At 39.0% G+C, this 17,068-nt stretch overlaps 1 protein-coding gene across 2 annotated transcripts in view; it reads left to right on the top strand.

Moving 5' to 3' along the window:
• Positions 1-17,068, top strand: part of CBFA2T2 (CBFA2/RUNX1 partner transcriptional co-repressor 2) — a 155,613-nt gene that overhangs the window by 118,317 nt on the left and 20,228 nt on the right. For both annotated transcript variants that reach the window (XM_057701991.1, XM_057701990.1), the window contains exons 4-8: positions 1,695-1,784; positions 7,708-7,889; positions 8,806-9,059; positions 11,855-11,940; positions 12,879-13,074. In XM_057701991.1, the coding sequence (XP_057557974.1) occupies positions 1,695-1,784; positions 7,708-7,889; positions 8,806-9,059; positions 11,855-11,940; positions 12,879-13,074 (808 nt within the window). The remainder of the gene's footprint in view (positions 1-1,694; positions 1,785-7,707; positions 7,890-8,805; positions 9,060-11,854; positions 11,941-12,878; positions 13,075-17,068) is intronic.

The following is a 17,068-nucleotide window of genomic DNA, read 5'->3' as shown; positions in this document are numbered from 1 at the left end:
AACTATGCTCTTATTTATTAAGTAAGTGAATGAGAGGGAAGGATAACAGGACAATGGCTTATCTTCCCTCTCGGATAGAGGATTGTCCAGCAGCTATAGTATATTATAGCCATGAGTCAGTTTCTCTAAATTAAGTCACAATTTCTCTGTGCCACACAGTTAATCTTTTCCCTCCTTTGTCCATCCATAAAAAGACTGAGTCTTTTCCTTCAATCTTTCCATAGATTTAATCTACTTGTGTTTACTGTTGGAGGCCTAATTGCATTATTTGTAGTAGGCAGAGAATGTCATTCTCTTACACTTAATTTTTATTCCCGATTGTCAGTAGATTTAATTGCATTGTATACCTGTCATTTAATTAAAACAAGCACTCAGTTAAGGTTTAAAAGAATTTTTTTAGTATGAAATGGGGTAGACTGTTCAAATATTTTCATTTAACATGGTTAAATTTGATACACTCTTTTTTCCTAGGGGAAATATTTTAGTTTTTACTCAATATTGCATGATATATTTGGAAAATCCAACATAGTTTCACATCCAGAAATAACTACTGTTGTAATTGTCCTTCCAGACACTTAAAATACTATATAAATGTATGTGTGTTATTTTCAGAAATGGATTGTTGGGATATACTGCTACGTTTCTGGTTTTTCACTTAGTATGGTATAGACCCCTTTCTTCATTAATGCATACAAGTCTGCCTCCCCTCCCAACCCTTAGGCATTCTGATGTATAACTGTATCATGCAGTTGCGTGTTGGTGGACCTATATGTTTTCCATTTCTTCTTCTTAAGAAGCAATATTTTGATGATGAATAATTTGTGTGCTACATGTTACATCTCTGAACACTGATGGATTTTATAAAAATAAATCCAAAAGTCGTCATTGTTCTTTCAGGCAAGCAAGAATTCAGATTAATGTGTTTTGTTTTGTTCTGTTTTGGATTTATTATTATGCTCTGTTTTAGGGACTTGGAGTAAAAGTAAAAATATTTTGTGAACTTTGAAGAAAATGTTTGTATTGGTACATTCCTCATAGCAGAGGAACTGAGAATCCTAGTTTAAAGAAAGACTTGAAAAAATGTAGCTGAAGTGCTGCTAACTTTCCTGGGAATACTAAAATCTAACCAGTGGAAGTCTGCCCATTTCGAGGTGCTCTGATTTGCAAACAGACCATGTGAAGCTTGAAGGCACCTTTTTTGTTATTAACTTCGATTTAGAAGATTTAGGGAACTGATGTTAGGAGGTAGGCAGAACTAATGAAGAAATGAACTTCTTAAGAAATGAGGCTCTGAGTCGTTAAGTTGATATCCTGGACTAATTTGAGAACTGTTCAACTGGAAACACTGTAAGCTTGGTTACCTGTTTCTGAGGTGACTTGTGATGAACCCCTCAATACAAGGGACCTGAGTGCCTCTCTTCATGACAGGACGACAATGCCTTATTCTGCCCAGGCTGCTGAGCTTAGAGGGGAATTTATTAGATTTGGAGTAGTAGAGAAGAAAATCAAGGAGGCCAAATTTCTTTCATAAAGGAAACAGAATTTGGTTAACCTTTGAGAGGAATTTGAGTTCCCAATAGTGCTCTGGATATTATCCTTTTCCTTATTATTTCAAAGTATTCAGCAATATCAGATTTATGTTAGGAGAACAGTGTCCAGTTTTAGAAGTTGAACAGTGTTATTTATCTTTTCAGAACTCAACAGTAACAATTGAAGAATTCCATTGCAAGCTCCAAGAGGCCACAAACTTTCCTCTTCGTCCTTTTGTGATTCCATTCCTCAAGGTAATTTTTATGAGATAACTACTGAATGTAATTTATCTTTAACATTTCCTCAAGATCAGCTACTGATCCCTGTTCTGTGATCTACTTCAGGGCAGCTTGCCACATTTTCATGTCTTTATTTGGGGCTGCTAGAGAAATGTGAGTGCAGGTTATGAATAAGCCTTATGCTTGATGAGATGCGAGTTGCAAAAGCCTTGAGTTGTGGTCTGTATGCAGACACTGCTGGTGACACACAGAAGGAGCAGGTGGGGTGAGGTGGGCAGTGGGCAACAGGAATGGAGCGAGGTGGAGGTGTGTGCATGGCATGGAGGTTGGGCTCTTAGCAGAAGAAGTAACTAGACACAGTCTTTTGGTTGTGGCCAGAGGGTGAAGATTGTGTGTTATGGGAGGAGGTTGTCAAAACAGAGGCGTTTGCAGTTAGGCCTAACCCTAAGGACAGAAGAGCATTTGGGAAGGCAGTGTTTGCTTCTCTCCTCCCCTCAGTTAGTCTAGTTTCTAATTATACCCTCTGGAATTAATGTCCCCTGGAACATAACTTTTGGTGACTGTTTAAAATTATTGTGCATACCTGATAGGTGAGGCAGTGTTACATTTATACATAATATGCTCTTTTTTTAAAAAAAAAAAGTTTTTATTTTGGAATAATTTCATGCTCACAAAAAAGTTTCAAGGTGGTACAATCAAAATTCAGATTCTCCAAATGGTAATATTTTATCACATCTGCATTACTCTCTTTTCTATTTATTTTTTCCTCAGAAATGTTTTAGGGTAAGCTGCAGACATGGTACATCTAAATACTTTAGTATAATTGTCAAATCAGGAAATTAACATTGATATGTATGTGGGTGAATCAAAAATTATCCACACTCTGGCTGTAGAATTTATTTTAATTAACTTTTAGAAAAGACAAATACATCATTTTTCAACATAATCTCCTTGATTTTTTTTTCTTTAAGAACTTTTATTGAGATACAATTGACATACAATAAACTGCATATATTTAAAGTGTACAGTTTGATTTTTTTTTTCTTATTAGTAATGTATATATGGCAATCCTTGCTTTTCAATACACTTTGTCCATCTGTCAACAAGCTTTCGTATTACCTCATGAAAAAATGTTTTAGGCTGAGCTGTGAGCCACGAATGCACCACTGTCTTTACTTCTTCACCAGAAGTGAATCTTCGTCCTCGTAGCACTGCTTTCGGGGGACCAAAAAGGTGAAAGTCCGATGGAGCAAGATCAGGACTATAGGGAGGATGCTTTAATACCTCAAATGAAGTTTTTGCAGAGTGTCAACAGTGTGGGCAGAAGTGTGCAGAAGTGCATTGTTATGCAAGGTCACAACGCCCTTGGATAGCAGTCCTCTGCCTTTAATCCGAAGTTTAGGCTTCAGCACAAATTTTCAAAACCTAAGTCTGTCATGGATTATTTCATAGGCAGAGCCATGGTGATGTGCAAATGATTTGCCACAAAATCCACTGTCACTCGTCTTTCCAACAGAATCATCTCATGTGTATGCTCAGTGTTGTCATCAGCCATGGAGTGGATGGGCATCGGCTCCTTTTTTTTTTTTTTTTTTTAACTTTTAAATTACTTGCTGCTAGTGTATTGAAGTGCAAATTTTTAAAAATTTTTTATGGTTTATTTATTTTTTTATTTTTGGCTGCATTAGGTCCTCATTGCTGCACTCGGGCTTTCTCTAGTTGTGGCAAGAGGGGGCTACTCTTCATTGAGTTACGTGGGCTTCTCCTTGTGATGGCTTCTCTGGTTTTGGAATGTGGGCTCTAGGTGCACAGGCTTCAGTAGTTGCAGCACGCAGGCTCAACAGTTGTGGTACACAGGGTCTAGAGCACAGGCTCAGTAGTTGTGGCACATGGGCTTAGTTGCTCCAAGGCATATGGGATCTTCCCAGACCAGGAGACGAACCTGTGTGCCCTGCATTGGCAGGTGGATTCTTAACCACTGCGCCACCAGAGAAATCCCTCCGGCTCCTTCTTGATGGCTAACACTTGTGCAACCTTCCTTGAACTTCTCTATCCATTCATACACAGCTATTCATGACAAAACAATTTCTCCATACCGTGCACAAAGTCTTCAATAAATAACGGCACCAGGTACACCTTCAGACCACAGAAAACGAATCACTGCATGCTGCCCTTCTTTTGTGCAAATCACAAGTGGGGCATCCATTTTTGCTCACACCACAGTTACAAATGAACTAATGTAACACGTTCGCACCTGCACAGCAGTGACTGGGGACACAGTAGCCTTGAACAGAAAGCTGATAAGACAGTGCAGCCAACAGTAGTTTTAATATAACCAGAATGGAAATAATTTTTGACTCACCCTCATACAACACTGTTATCTATAGACCTTATTCATAGTTCACCAAATGTCCCACAATATCCTTTTTAACAAAATGTCCTTTTTTTGGGTCCTGTATCTACTTCAGGATCACATATTGGATTACGTTGTCATGTCTCTTCAGTCCATTTTAACCTGTAACAGCTTCTCAGTCTTTTATGATCTGGACAGTTTTGAAGAGTGCAGGATAGTTATTTTATAGCATATGCTTCAATATGGATTTTTTTTGATACTTCCTCATGATTATTATGAGGTGTTATACATTTTAGACAGAAATAGCAGGTAAGTGGTATCCCTGCATGCCGTCAGGAGATATAGATGTTAATTTGTCTTGTAATTGGTTATGTTGACTTTGAGCAGTTGTAAAGGTGGTATCTACCATGCTTTCTCACTGTAAAGTTACTATTTTTCCCTATTAAACAATAATTTTTAAAAAAAGGTAACATTATGACTCATACGGATTTAAATTATGAACCTGTGTCATAGATCTTATTTAATTCATTATTAATGCAGGAATCTGTAAGGTGTTCTAACCTGTTTAGGGAAGCCAAAGAATAGACATTATAGATCAGGATTATTGATAAGAATATGCAAACAAAAGTAAAATTGGCTTCTTCTACAGTGGGCGAGGGAAGTCTCTAGAACCTCTACTGCATGTAATTTTATGCATGTTCATACACAACAAGTTTTTTGCATTGCTATCAGTTATAGAATCTATAAGTTGCAGTGTTATAAAGTGTAGATCAAAGGCAATGAACGACTAGAGTCAGATACCAATGTATTCTAGGCCAGGCATAGTTTGAAAACTTATAACCCTGGAGAGAAGAATGATTTTTACAGATGAACATTTGGAATCGATTTAGTAATAGGGAACTAACTTTGAACCCCAGATAAGCTAAAAATGTTATCCCCAATCCATTCCTACCAAATGAATTCCATTCTTTTCATGAGTAGTAGACTGTTACAAAAAAAACTGAACTCAGTTGTTTTGTATTTTGACTTTTGTCAATACAGTATTTGTGGAAATTTTTCTCTCTTTTATATGAGTACTCTCATAATATCTTCAGTTTTGTCTTGACAAAATAAATATGCCCCTTTTACCTTCAGTTAGTGCATTACAGACATGCAGGAAAATGCATAGGTTTCAGTACACAGCCTGTGTTGGGCTCTGTTCTGATGGCGTTGACACTTGGGCCTCTCAGAGCAATCTGTGGTACCTTTTCCAGCCTTCAAACAGCTGTGTTCTATCTTGGTCTCTTTTGTGTATATCAGAGCCAGTAGATAATTATTTCCCCCAAGACTCCAGAATTAGAGAGATTTGGGAAATTTGTGTTAATAGGAAATGATTAGCATTTTTAAAAATTCATCAAAAGGGGGCTTCCCAGGTGGCTCAGTGGTTGAGAATCTGCCTGCCAATGCAGGGGACACGGGTTTGAACCCTGATCTGGGAGGATCCCACATGCCACAGAGCAGCTGGGCCCATGCGCCACAACTATTGAGCCTGCGCTTTAGAGCCTGTGAGCCACAACTATTGAGCCCATGTGCTGCAACTGCTGAGGCCGCGCACCTGGAACCCGTGCTCCGCAACAGGAAGGGCCGCAGCAGTGAGGAGCCCGCACGCCACCGCAGAGAGTGGCACCCACTCGCCACAACTAAGAGAGGGCCCACGCACAGCAAAGAAGACCCAACACAGCCAATAAAACAACAAACAAACAAACAAATAAATAAAAAATTCATCAAAGGGCACATCACAAATGTGAAGATCTGACATGGTAGTTTTTTCAATTAGGTTTTTACAGTTGGTACAAGATTGAGGTTATAGAACAGACTTAAAATGTTTTAGGGACTTTCTTGGTGGTCCAGTGATTAGGACTCCACGCTCCCAATGCTGGGGGCCCGGGTTCAATCTCTGGTCAGGGAACTGAAGCCCTCACGCCACAGCTAAGACGATTCCACATGCCTCAACTAAAGATCCCACACGGGGTGGCAAGGATCCCGTGTGCCGCAGCTGAGACCCAGCACAGCCAAATAAATAAATTTTAAAAAAATAAAATAAAATAAAAAATAAAAGTGTTTTATATCATCAAATTCTCTCTTCTTAACTCTTGTTATTTTGGAAAACAGCATGAAGTAGGTTGTTCTGGCAGCTTTTTGGCTAGCATTTGTGTTTTTGTCAATTTGTTTCTGCTTTAAAACAGTCACTAATTGAGGTTCCTGCTAAATTAACTGTTGGTAAAGGGATGACTACTTGCATGTATTAAACTCTCCTTTCACTTGTTCATCTGTTTCTCTTGGGATAAAGACTTATTAAGGGGTCAGTCTGAATTGTTTTTAAATTTGGGAGAAAATGTAATTTTTTTTAACAAAATAAATATGGGGTAGTATATTTTAAATATGAAGGACTTACAGTTAAGTTTAAAGATGCACAGGATTTTTTGTATAATTTGTCCCATTAAAGGTTTAAGTTTGAGGAGAAGGAAAAATAATCAGTACGTAAATAATTATCCTTTTAAAAAATAAGGAAACGTGCTCAATGGAGCGCCACAGTAAGGAATTGGATTCTTTTCATGAGTTACCTATGTGTACCCAAATCCTAGACTAGTCTAAGGCTTGTTGCCTTCATTCCCATAGCTCTGTTACTTTTTTCAAAACCCTGTGTTCCAACTAAGCCAGAATAATGGCTGTTTCTCAAATTCCATGGCAGCTCCAATAGAGAGGAAGGCAGGGTTGAGCAGTGCTATCAGAAATGGGTTGGGGGCTTCCCTGGTGGTGTAGTGGTTAAGAATCCACTTGCCAATGCAGGGGACACAGGTTCGATCCCTGGTCCAGGAAGATCCCACATGCCACAGAGCAGCTAAGCCTGGGTGCCACAACGATTGAGCCCACAGCTAGTTGTGTCCCACAACTACTGAAGCCCACTCACCTAGAGCCTGTGCTCCGCAACAAAAGAAGCCACCGCAACGAGATGTCCGTGCGAGGCAACGAAGACCCAATGCAGCCAAAATAAATAAAATAAAAATATAAAAAATAAATAAAAATTTAAAACAAAAAAGAAAGAAATGGGTTAGGATTCAGAAGAGAGAAACCAGGACTTAAAATGATAACACAAAGAGTGAATTCCTCCTACTCCCATGTAGGCGTTACTAATTCTCTAACTGAAGTCTTCAAAAAAAATTTTTTTAAGAACTTTTCTTAAGATACAATTGACATACAATAAACTGCATATAAAAAATGTTTCAGTTTTTAAATTATTATGTTCAGCAAACCTTTATTGAGCTTTGACTCTGTACTAAGCTACAAAGGTAAATAAAGTACAGTTTCTTCCTTAAGGGGGTTTATATCTTGTGGGGGACAAGATACAAGTTAACAGTAATTCAAGTTCATTATAATGGATGTCACTTTACTTAGAGAGGGGGGTATGAAAATTAGACTGACAAGGAGAAAAGGGCTTTTGTTTTGTGTCATCTTGTTTGTGAAAGCGTTTTGAGGTGCTGAGCCCTATGTAGAGGGCCCAACACCAGGAAAACTACCTTCCAGCCCCTGCTTCTTCTTTTCAAGGCCAACCTGCCTCTGCTGCAGCGAGAACTGCTACACTGTGCTCGGGCCGCGAAGCAGACTCCATCCCAGTACCTGGCTCAGCATGAACACCTTCTGCTCAACACAAGTATCGCATCACCTGCCGACTCTTCTGAATTGCTTATGGAAGTGCATGGAAATGGAAAGAGGCCCAGTCCAGAGAGGTGAGTAGAGAAGAGCTTTGTTATCCTTGCTTTTCTGGAGCCACTCTGAACTTTCCCTTTGCTTGTGAAAGAAAAAGAACTTGATTACTCTGGTTATATATAGGTGTGGACTCAGCATTTCTAAGGTTAGTTTTGCTTTGTCCCAACATCAGGCAGCAGAATGTTTCTCAACTCTTCAGATGACTGTGGATGCTCCTGCTGATAAATTCTGCTCTTGGGCATTCTATGAGTCCACTGCTCCAGAACCATGAGAAATGTGGTCTGTTTAAGGCATTTTTTTTCTGATATGTAAAGTCTTGTAAAAGTAAAGCAGTTAATGAATCAGCTTTACTTTAAAGATTGAAATTATATTAATTCAATTTATCCTGGAAATTTATGTGTGAGTATCTACCACTATTTTCTATGGTTTAGCAAGGAAACATTTTAATAACAGTGGAAAATTTATTACAATTGAAGCAAATGACTAAAAATCCTACCAATTCACAAGCGTATTAATTATGTGAGTCTTTTTTCTCCCATGTGGAAAATTGTCTCTTTGCAATACTGACCTCCACAGTAGCAAATTTGACCTTGAAACATTTCTAAACATAATTGACCTATAGTTCTCCATAGTCCTATCACATAAGAAAATGCTGTCATCTCTTTAGTTTCTCCTTTGCTTCATGAAGTTGAGATGTTTCTGCTTGGTTATTGTTGAATTTGACCTCTCTTTTCATGCTGGGATAAATGAGTAACTTCCATAATCTGCCTGGCCCCTGAAGACATTTCAGTCCATGTCTCATCTGAAAGCTTTTCTTATCATCTTCCTGTTTATGAAAGTGCATAGCACAATACATAGCACAAAGTAGGTGCTCAGGAAATGTTTGCACAAACACTTGTTGACAGGCTCAGACCTGTACTTCCCATTCTTCTACAGGCGGGAAGAGAACAGTTTTGAAAGAGATACAGCTCCTCCTGAGCCTCCTGCCAAGAGAGTGTGTACCATTAGCCCTGCTCCCCGGCACAGTCCTGCCCTCACTGTGCCCCTCATGAATCCTGGGGGCCAGTTCCATCCTACTCCTCCGCCTCTTCAGCACTATACCTTAGAAGATATTGCAACTTCCCACCTATATCGTGAACCCAACAAGATGCTAGAACATCGAGAAGTTCGTGATAGACACCACAGTCTTAGTAAGTGGCATAAGCAGCATGGTGATGATTTAAATTCATATTGAATCCATGGGTTTCTTTCCTGCTCAGCGATGAAGCAAAATATTATTGTCATTACTTTTCTCCACTGATAAAATAAAACAATATCATACATTTAAAAAAAGTTAAAAAAATAATGTTAGAGTTATAGTATTCTCATTTGAAATTGATCTCAATTCATACCTTGTTGCTGTTATCATTATATGATAGAAGTAGGCTAAGCATATTAGGAAATACACAATGAAGCAGTTAAGAATAAAGGGATATTACTTATTCTGATATGGTTCAGAAGAAAAATAGAGAATGACAAGTGAGGTAAAAATATTCACATTTAGGAAATCTGGGTGAAGGATATATGAGAATTCTTTATTCTTGCAACATTTCTGTAAGTCTGAGTTTATTTCAGAATGAAATGTTTTTGAAATTAAGCAAGAAAAATATAAAACATGTGGTCTTAAGAGGTGAAAGTGCACAGACATTTAGGTCAGAGATGAGGCATTCCTAAATTTAAATCTTGGCTCTGCATTCTAACTAGCCATGTCATCTCATGCAAGGTGCTTAGGCCCTTGGTGCCTCAGATTACTCATATCTAAAATGGAGAGAACACCACCTCTTGTGCTGGGTCATTGTCACATTTGGAATGCCTGGCATATGCGTCCTCAGCAACCATTAAATTTAAGAAGAAACGGATTTCCCTGGTGGTCCAGTGGTTAAGACTCCGTGCTCCCAATGCAGGGCATCCAGGTGCCCGGGTTTGATCCCTGGTCAGGGAACTAGATCCCACATGCTGCAACTAAGACCCGATGCAACCAAATATAAATAAATATATATATTTTTTAATTTAAGGAGAAACAAAAAGACCCCTAGCAAACCTCACCTGAGATCAGTTTTGAACAAAGCTCTTTGTCATGTACTCATATAAGTTTACTGCAGAAGGTTCTTTGGAGTTTAACTTCTGAAGTGTGTCAGAACAGAGAACCAAAGGGCTACTAATTTCCAGGATTATGCTTACATTTCCATTTGTGGGTTGCCCTCTGGAGTAAAATATGGCAAAACAATTGCCTGTCCCCCTTCTGACTTAGACTCACTAGCATCTTTCAGAGGCTTGGACCACAGTAGGGCCCTGGCTTCATGCAGTGGTACTGAATGGTGAGGGCCACAGCAGCAGTGGTGTTCTCAGCTGCCAACATTTACTGAGTCTTAAGTACTTACATTGTGGTATATTTACATTATCTCATTTAATCCTCACACATGGAACTCCGTGGATTTTACCCCTTTTTATACATGAGAGATGACAGAACTGTGGCCAGAATCACATAGCTAGAAAGTGGCAGAGACAAGATTCTGACTCCAGTTGTCTGATGCTGAGAACTTGGATACATTCCCAGTATGCTATGATGCCTCCCTTAGCAGCTGTTCTGTATGATTCTTTTTATGTTAAAAATTCAGCTTCCTATTGATTTCTTCTATATTCAAACACATTTCTTGCTAGTTGAATCTATTACTTTCTAAGAGAGAAGTATGCTAAAAACTAGCTATAACTGCATTTTGGTCAGATTTTCCTTGTATTTCTAAAAATTTTAGAAAATGTTTTTTTCATCTTGAAGTGTCCTACTTGAAAGACCTTTAATCCTCTACTTTGATGGTTTATTTTACAGTCAACCATTTGTCTTCCAGGCTTCCTTAATTTTCCCCAGTCCTCATTTGAAAATGTATACCCTAGTATAATAATTCTTACCAAATCATTTCCTTACCCCCCCCCACTTTTAAACAAATAAACTGTAACACTCCTCCAGTTTACTCTCCTAAAATGAAATTTATGGATATTATAGCCTACCTGTTCCATAATTTTAGGATCAGTATTCTAAAGTATAATATATAGGAAAGTATATTATAATATGTTAGTGCTCAGGCATGACTGCATAAGAAAATAGCATGAAATAAGCATATGGTTGCACAAATACAGACTCACTATGAATACAGCACCTATAAAATCAGACTGATAACAGGTTTGTTACATTGACAGTTCAGATACTATGAGCAGTGTTGCTATATGTGACATGATTTTTCAAAATAGTGGATAATTCAGTATATTCTTGATTCACACAATCATTGCATACATGCAAATTTCAGTAATGTATATCAAAACCATGCAAAAAATAATACTTTGGTAATAATAAGTTGTTTCCAAGTACTTGTAGCACCAACTCTATTTGTGGTGGTTAAGCATTTGCATTGTGCCACAACCTTGCCAACACTTAGTATGATTGACAGTTTAATTTTTTCCAATATATAGATGTGAAACCATCTTAGTGAAGACTTTATGTACACTGTGTGACTACTTATAAGTTTGAATGTCTTTTCATATGTTTGTGGATCATCTGTCCTTTTTTGTCTGGGACATACCTATTTATTTCTCTAACTTGTTTTTCTTTTGGGCTGTCTGTGTTCCATAATTGATTTGTAGGAGTTTTTAATACTGGGTTGGCCAAAAAGTTCGTTTGGTTATTGAACACGTTGTTCAATAAAGTTCTTTGTGAAAATGGAAAACGTGTCTTTTATTTTTACTTAAAATGGAATGAACTTTTTGGCCAACCCAACACATTCTGAGTAGTGATTTCTTGTTGGTTTTATGTCATTTTGTGGTTTTAGGTCGTTGTGAATCATTAGCCTTAATAGTGTGCTCATAGGTGGTATGAATGTATGTGTATTTACTTGATAGAAATCTGTTTACTGTACTCTTCCCTCTGTCTTTAAATTAATCTAATTTCTGCTAGGTCTGAATGGAGGCTATCAAGATGAGTTGGTAGACCACCGTTTGACAGAAAGGGAATGGGCTGATGAATGGAAACATCTTGATCATGTAAGAATCTTACAGTGTATAATTTTCCTAACTACTTATTACTTTTAATTCTTAATATTTCTGAGAGTAAGAGTGTGTATGCTTGAAGTGAACTTAACCAGAGCTACAGCGTCTTTGCAATAAAAGCTGATTTATCTACTGTTCTCCCAGCTACAGAGTTAAGAGTAACTCCCAAATCTTTGTGGTGGGGTGATCACTTCAAGTCATGACCAAGTGAAGCCATGTAGTATAAACATATAGGTTTATGAGTTTTTAGGTCTGAGCTTTGCCACTTTCTACCTCTGCGATGATCAAGTTCTTCACCAATTTTAGCCTTAATTTTAATGTCTTGAAAAAAATAATTCTATATTTATTGAATTCACAGGGGGGTTGTAATGATACGTAAGGTGCTTATCACAGGGCCTGGTATAATGAATGGAGTGTTAAATAAGTGGAGCTTCTCCAAATACAAATAAGAATTAGTACACTGGCACAGAATGTAAACTCAAGTTCTCTGTCCCATTGGAAGAGTCTCCCCTCTCACTAAAAAGGGAAGAGAAGATGTAATATCTGCTTGAAATGTACATACAGTAGCTTTTCCTTTCTGAGTGATGTTGTCTCTGAACGTAATTTCTCTGATTGCGTTCTTATATAAATCTCCTGCTTTAGGCAGAAATATAATGTGGTTTCACCATACTCTTTAAAGAACCATATTATAATGAGACTGGCTGCTTCAACCATGAAGAATCCAAAAAGTATTATTTTGAAATCTTTAAAAAAAATTGTAAATATTTAAAGAGAAACAATAAGAAAGGCTTTCAAATGTAAACTTGATATTGCTGAATCTGTAAGATTCTTAAACCTTTATTCTTTTATTTTTTTTACCTGTCCTTGATTTTCAATGTCGATTGTATGAATGTCCTCATCCGTGGCTCTGCCTGACTTCCTACCTGGCTCAGGCCCTAAACTGCATTATGGAAATGGTAGAGAAAACAAGGCGCTCCATGGCAGTCCTGCGGCGCTGTCAGGAATCGGATCGTGAAGAACTCAACTACTGGAAAAGACGGTGCAATGAAAACACAGAGATGAGGAAAACGGGGAGTGAGTTGGTCTCCAGGCAGCACAGTCCTGGGAGTGCAGATTCTCTCAGCAATGGTAAGGGGAGAGCCACTTCAGTTGGCAAGGGAGGCTTTTTATATATCTTTGTTGTTGTTGTTTATTTTTGAGGCTTTTATATTTTACTTTAAAAGGAAGGTGGTACTAGATTGTAAAATTAGAAAGACCCTGGAAATTATGAAGCATAAATGATAAAATATGTCAAGGACTCAATATCTGGCATGTTCAAAAAATATTGTCTTCCCCACGTAGAATGAGAATGTTTGTCATTTTGTTCTGTTTTCAACTCTATGCTGTATATAAGTGCTGAGTGATGATCAAAGGGTGTTTGGATATTAAATTCAGCCTGATTGAATGTACTTGGGACTCTTATGTACATCACATTCATTCCTCACAGTAACCCTAAAAATGTTCACCTCAGCTTCCCTCCCTTTTTTCCTACTACCTATCTAGAGAAATACCATTTATCAATCTCTGCCTAGACAAAAAACCAAAAAGTTTTACTATACAAACTGAGTTGTCCCTTCCTGCCTTTTCCCACCCTGAAGCAGCAGAGATACAAACAATTGTTGAGCTCTCAATCCAGGATACATCCAGGACATCACATTTCCTCCAAAAATGTTCCCTCACATTTACCTACTAGCTGAAAAGGCACCCTATCCAAAGGCATGGCTAAATGAGGGGCCACCTGTGATCAGACTCTTTCCCCACCCACCCACTTCACACTCCCAGTTTTCACCAGGGAGAATGGCTCTTCTTATGGCAGACTTTGCATATTCCACAGAAGATAGCCACTAGTCAAAAAAAGACTACCAGAAAAATTGAGGCAAAGACATTGGTAACTAAGGGATTCCACTCCCCGTCCCCACGCACAGAGGTGACTCTTGAGCCAACCACAGATTAGCAACATTGTGTGGGATACCCAGGACAGCAGGACATCACAGAATACTTACAGTATAATTCTTTTAAAAAGAACTTCAAGGTAATTCTCAGGTCTCTCTCACCATCTGAACCTTCACAAATGCTCCCTGTAACAGCTTACAGAAACTTACCCTAAGTTCACCACCCAAATCACAAACCTTCCATCGAAGCTCTTCAGACGCGCAAGTAAGAGGGCACAGAGTGCAGAGTGAGCGCGGTCGTGAGTTGGCTCTTCTCCAGCCGGGACTACAGGTCTTGCTGGTGTTGTTTATAAACACTGCTTTGCATTGAGGGTTTAGCTAGGGTGACTGTGCCTGTTGTCCTGTCATAACTATTACCAGCACCACTCTTACTCTCAAAAATGAGGACAATCGGGATGATAAATTGTATTGTCACTACAGGTGCACCTCTTCATGGATCCTAGGGTTTCCTCCTGTCAGGTTTCTCAGGGCACTATCAGTCTGTCTGACTGAAACTATCTTTCAGTATCTTTATTTATGCATATTATACATATTCAGTATTTTTATTTCATTGTTTCTTTCTTATAGTACATTTGTTGCATGCATTGTAGAAGGAAATCATAATATCCTAAACAAGCCTGCTACTTAAATGTGGACCAGAACCACTCTGTGATGGTTGCTAGTCTGTGATGGTACGAGGAGCTTGCACCAGGATGGATCAGGCACCGCATGCTTCACTCTGGGAAGAGTCACTGCACTAAGCAGTGCACTTAGAGATGTAGTTGTTTTGCTTGCGTTCTGCGTAAGCTCTTTATCTCTCCACAGACTAGTAACAGTTTGCACACTAGCACTTTGAGTAGCACTGTCTGTACTGGGCAGTGTTTTGTGGCATAGCACACAAAGATACTCACCAGTGACTTTTAAATAGTTAGGTAATTACTGTTTTGCCGAGACCAGCTCGGCGACTCGAGGTGAGTGACGGGTGCCGCAAGCTTGTAGAAGACCCAGACACAGACTGAAGAGAAAAGTGGGACCGGGGCCTCAAGACCTCTCGGATCAAGAGCCTGCTGACTCATCCCAGGTTGCTTTTATTGAGTTCGTGGGCTAACATTCTCAGGTTACACCCATAAACAATCAAAGGCCTCACATGACTGAGGCAATTATCTTTGTTTGCCTCCTGGGTCAGAGTTGAGCAAGTGTGGATTTGAGCTGGGCGTGGAGAGCAAAACAGCCCTGGGGGCAGGAGACCTCTCTCAGATATTGGGGGTCTGTGCCCCACCCCTGTTGGCCCCTCTGCGACTGTGCCTGTCTTAGGTTGTTCCTCCCTTGAGGAATCTTACCCGTCTCTGGCTAACCAGTCATCCTCTAGGGCCAAACAGGGTGATATAAGGAAGGCTCTATGCACCACCCCTGTTGGCCCCTCTACGGCTGTGCCTGTCTTAGGTTGTTCCTCCTCTGAAGAATCTTACCCGTCTTTGGCTAACCAGCCATCCTTCAGGACCAAACAGGGTGATATTAGTCTCCACGCCCCGCACCCTCAGCTCCTCCACTGCTCAAGCAGGACATTCTGAATCCCATCGCTCAGCCCACATACTTAAACATTTTCAAGGTTTCAGAAAGGTTCCCGAATGTCTTCCCACACTGTTTTAAATGTTTGACATTATATAGAAACCTCTGGTAGATTGTTATTTAAGTATTTAATATTTATGTGTTTTGGTGATTTAGAGAGAAATTGAATAGACTTTGGATGAAATCATTACTTTTCCCATTTAAAATAATGGAATATAGGTTTCCTCTATCTGAAAATTTGTGATTCACAGTATTTTCAGGAACAGATTTGGTTCAAGAATGCATGAAAGGAAAGTATTTTGGTATTTTTATGCATAAATAAGTGTGAAAACAAATAGGAAAAATGAGAAAATGATTATCACAGAATTCAAGAGAATGGTCTCCTCTGGGTGTGTGGCATGGAGGACGTGATGATGTAGCGTGCAGAGTGAGCTCTCATCATCTCCATCGGTGCTTAGGACAGGATGACAAGTCCACTGGCATCATTTAAACATTGCTGTGGCTTACTGCTACTCACCACTTGGGATTTGGGGTTGCCAGAAGTGTTTTTCTTAATCTGGAGGTTTATGGGTTTTCCCTTTATAACTTTTCATTAAATTGTACATTAGTATTTTTACGAACTTGTTAGCATCCAATATTTTGCAATTAAAGTTTTTTTAAAAAGGAAAGAAACTGACTCAGCTGTTAGTTTTCCCCAATTTTTCCTGAGAATGAGAGTCACCTGGGTGTTTAGTAGAAATATACATTCCACGGACTGATCTCGTGGCACAGTGGTTAAGAATCCGCCTGCCAATGCAGGGGACACGGGTTCGATCCCTGGTCCAGGAAGATCCCACATGCCATGGAGCAGCTGAGCCTGTGAGCCACAATTACTAAAGCCCACGCATCTAGAGCCTATGCTCCACAACAAGAGAAGCCACTGCACTGAGAAGCCAACACACCACAACGAAGAGTAGCCCCGTTCACCGCAACTAGAGAAAGTCTGCAAGCAGCAACAAAGACCCAACATAGCCTGTTTGTTTGTTTGAAAAAAGAAAAGAAATACGCATTCCAGACCTTTCCCTGGAGGTTATGATTCAGAGACCCAGGAATCTGAATATTGTAATAATCAGGCAAGTTTGGGAAAGCTGCCTGTAATTAAGTCCATAGTCAAGGGGCTTTCGTAGAGCTTTTTAGTGGCGTGCATTAGTATGACCAAACTCTAGAAGTAAGCCTCTAATAAAGGTGGAGACCGAAATAAAGAAACAGATGGGAGTTAACAGCAGCTTCTCAAAGAAAAGAAAACTTTAAAAAATATGTTGTTAATATGCATAGAGGGAAAAAGTTAAAAAATACTAGAGGATCCAGCAAACTAATGTATCCAAATCATGAGTTTCAAAAACAATGAACAAAACAGAAAGAGAAAATAGAATAGTTACTGAAATACTTTTTAAAATTTACCCAGAACTGAAAGACAGCATTCTAGTTTGCACCAGTCTATAAAGTTAACAACACAGTGGAAGAAACAGATTTACCAATTAGCATCATTGAAAGTTAGAAGACAACTAAAGGAAAGTTATTTTATCCTAGAATTCTGCATGCAA

This window comes from Hippopotamus amphibius, chromosome 12 (assembly GCF_030028045.1).
Source record: "Hippopotamus amphibius kiboko isolate mHipAmp2 chromosome 12, mHipAmp2.hap2, whole genome shotgun sequence".
NCBI classification, from domain to species: domain Eukaryota; kingdom Metazoa; phylum Chordata; class Mammalia; order Artiodactyla; family Hippopotamidae; genus Hippopotamus; species Hippopotamus amphibius.
Note: the sequence above shows the minus strand (reverse complement) of the source record. Positions and strands in the feature narration are given on the sequence as shown.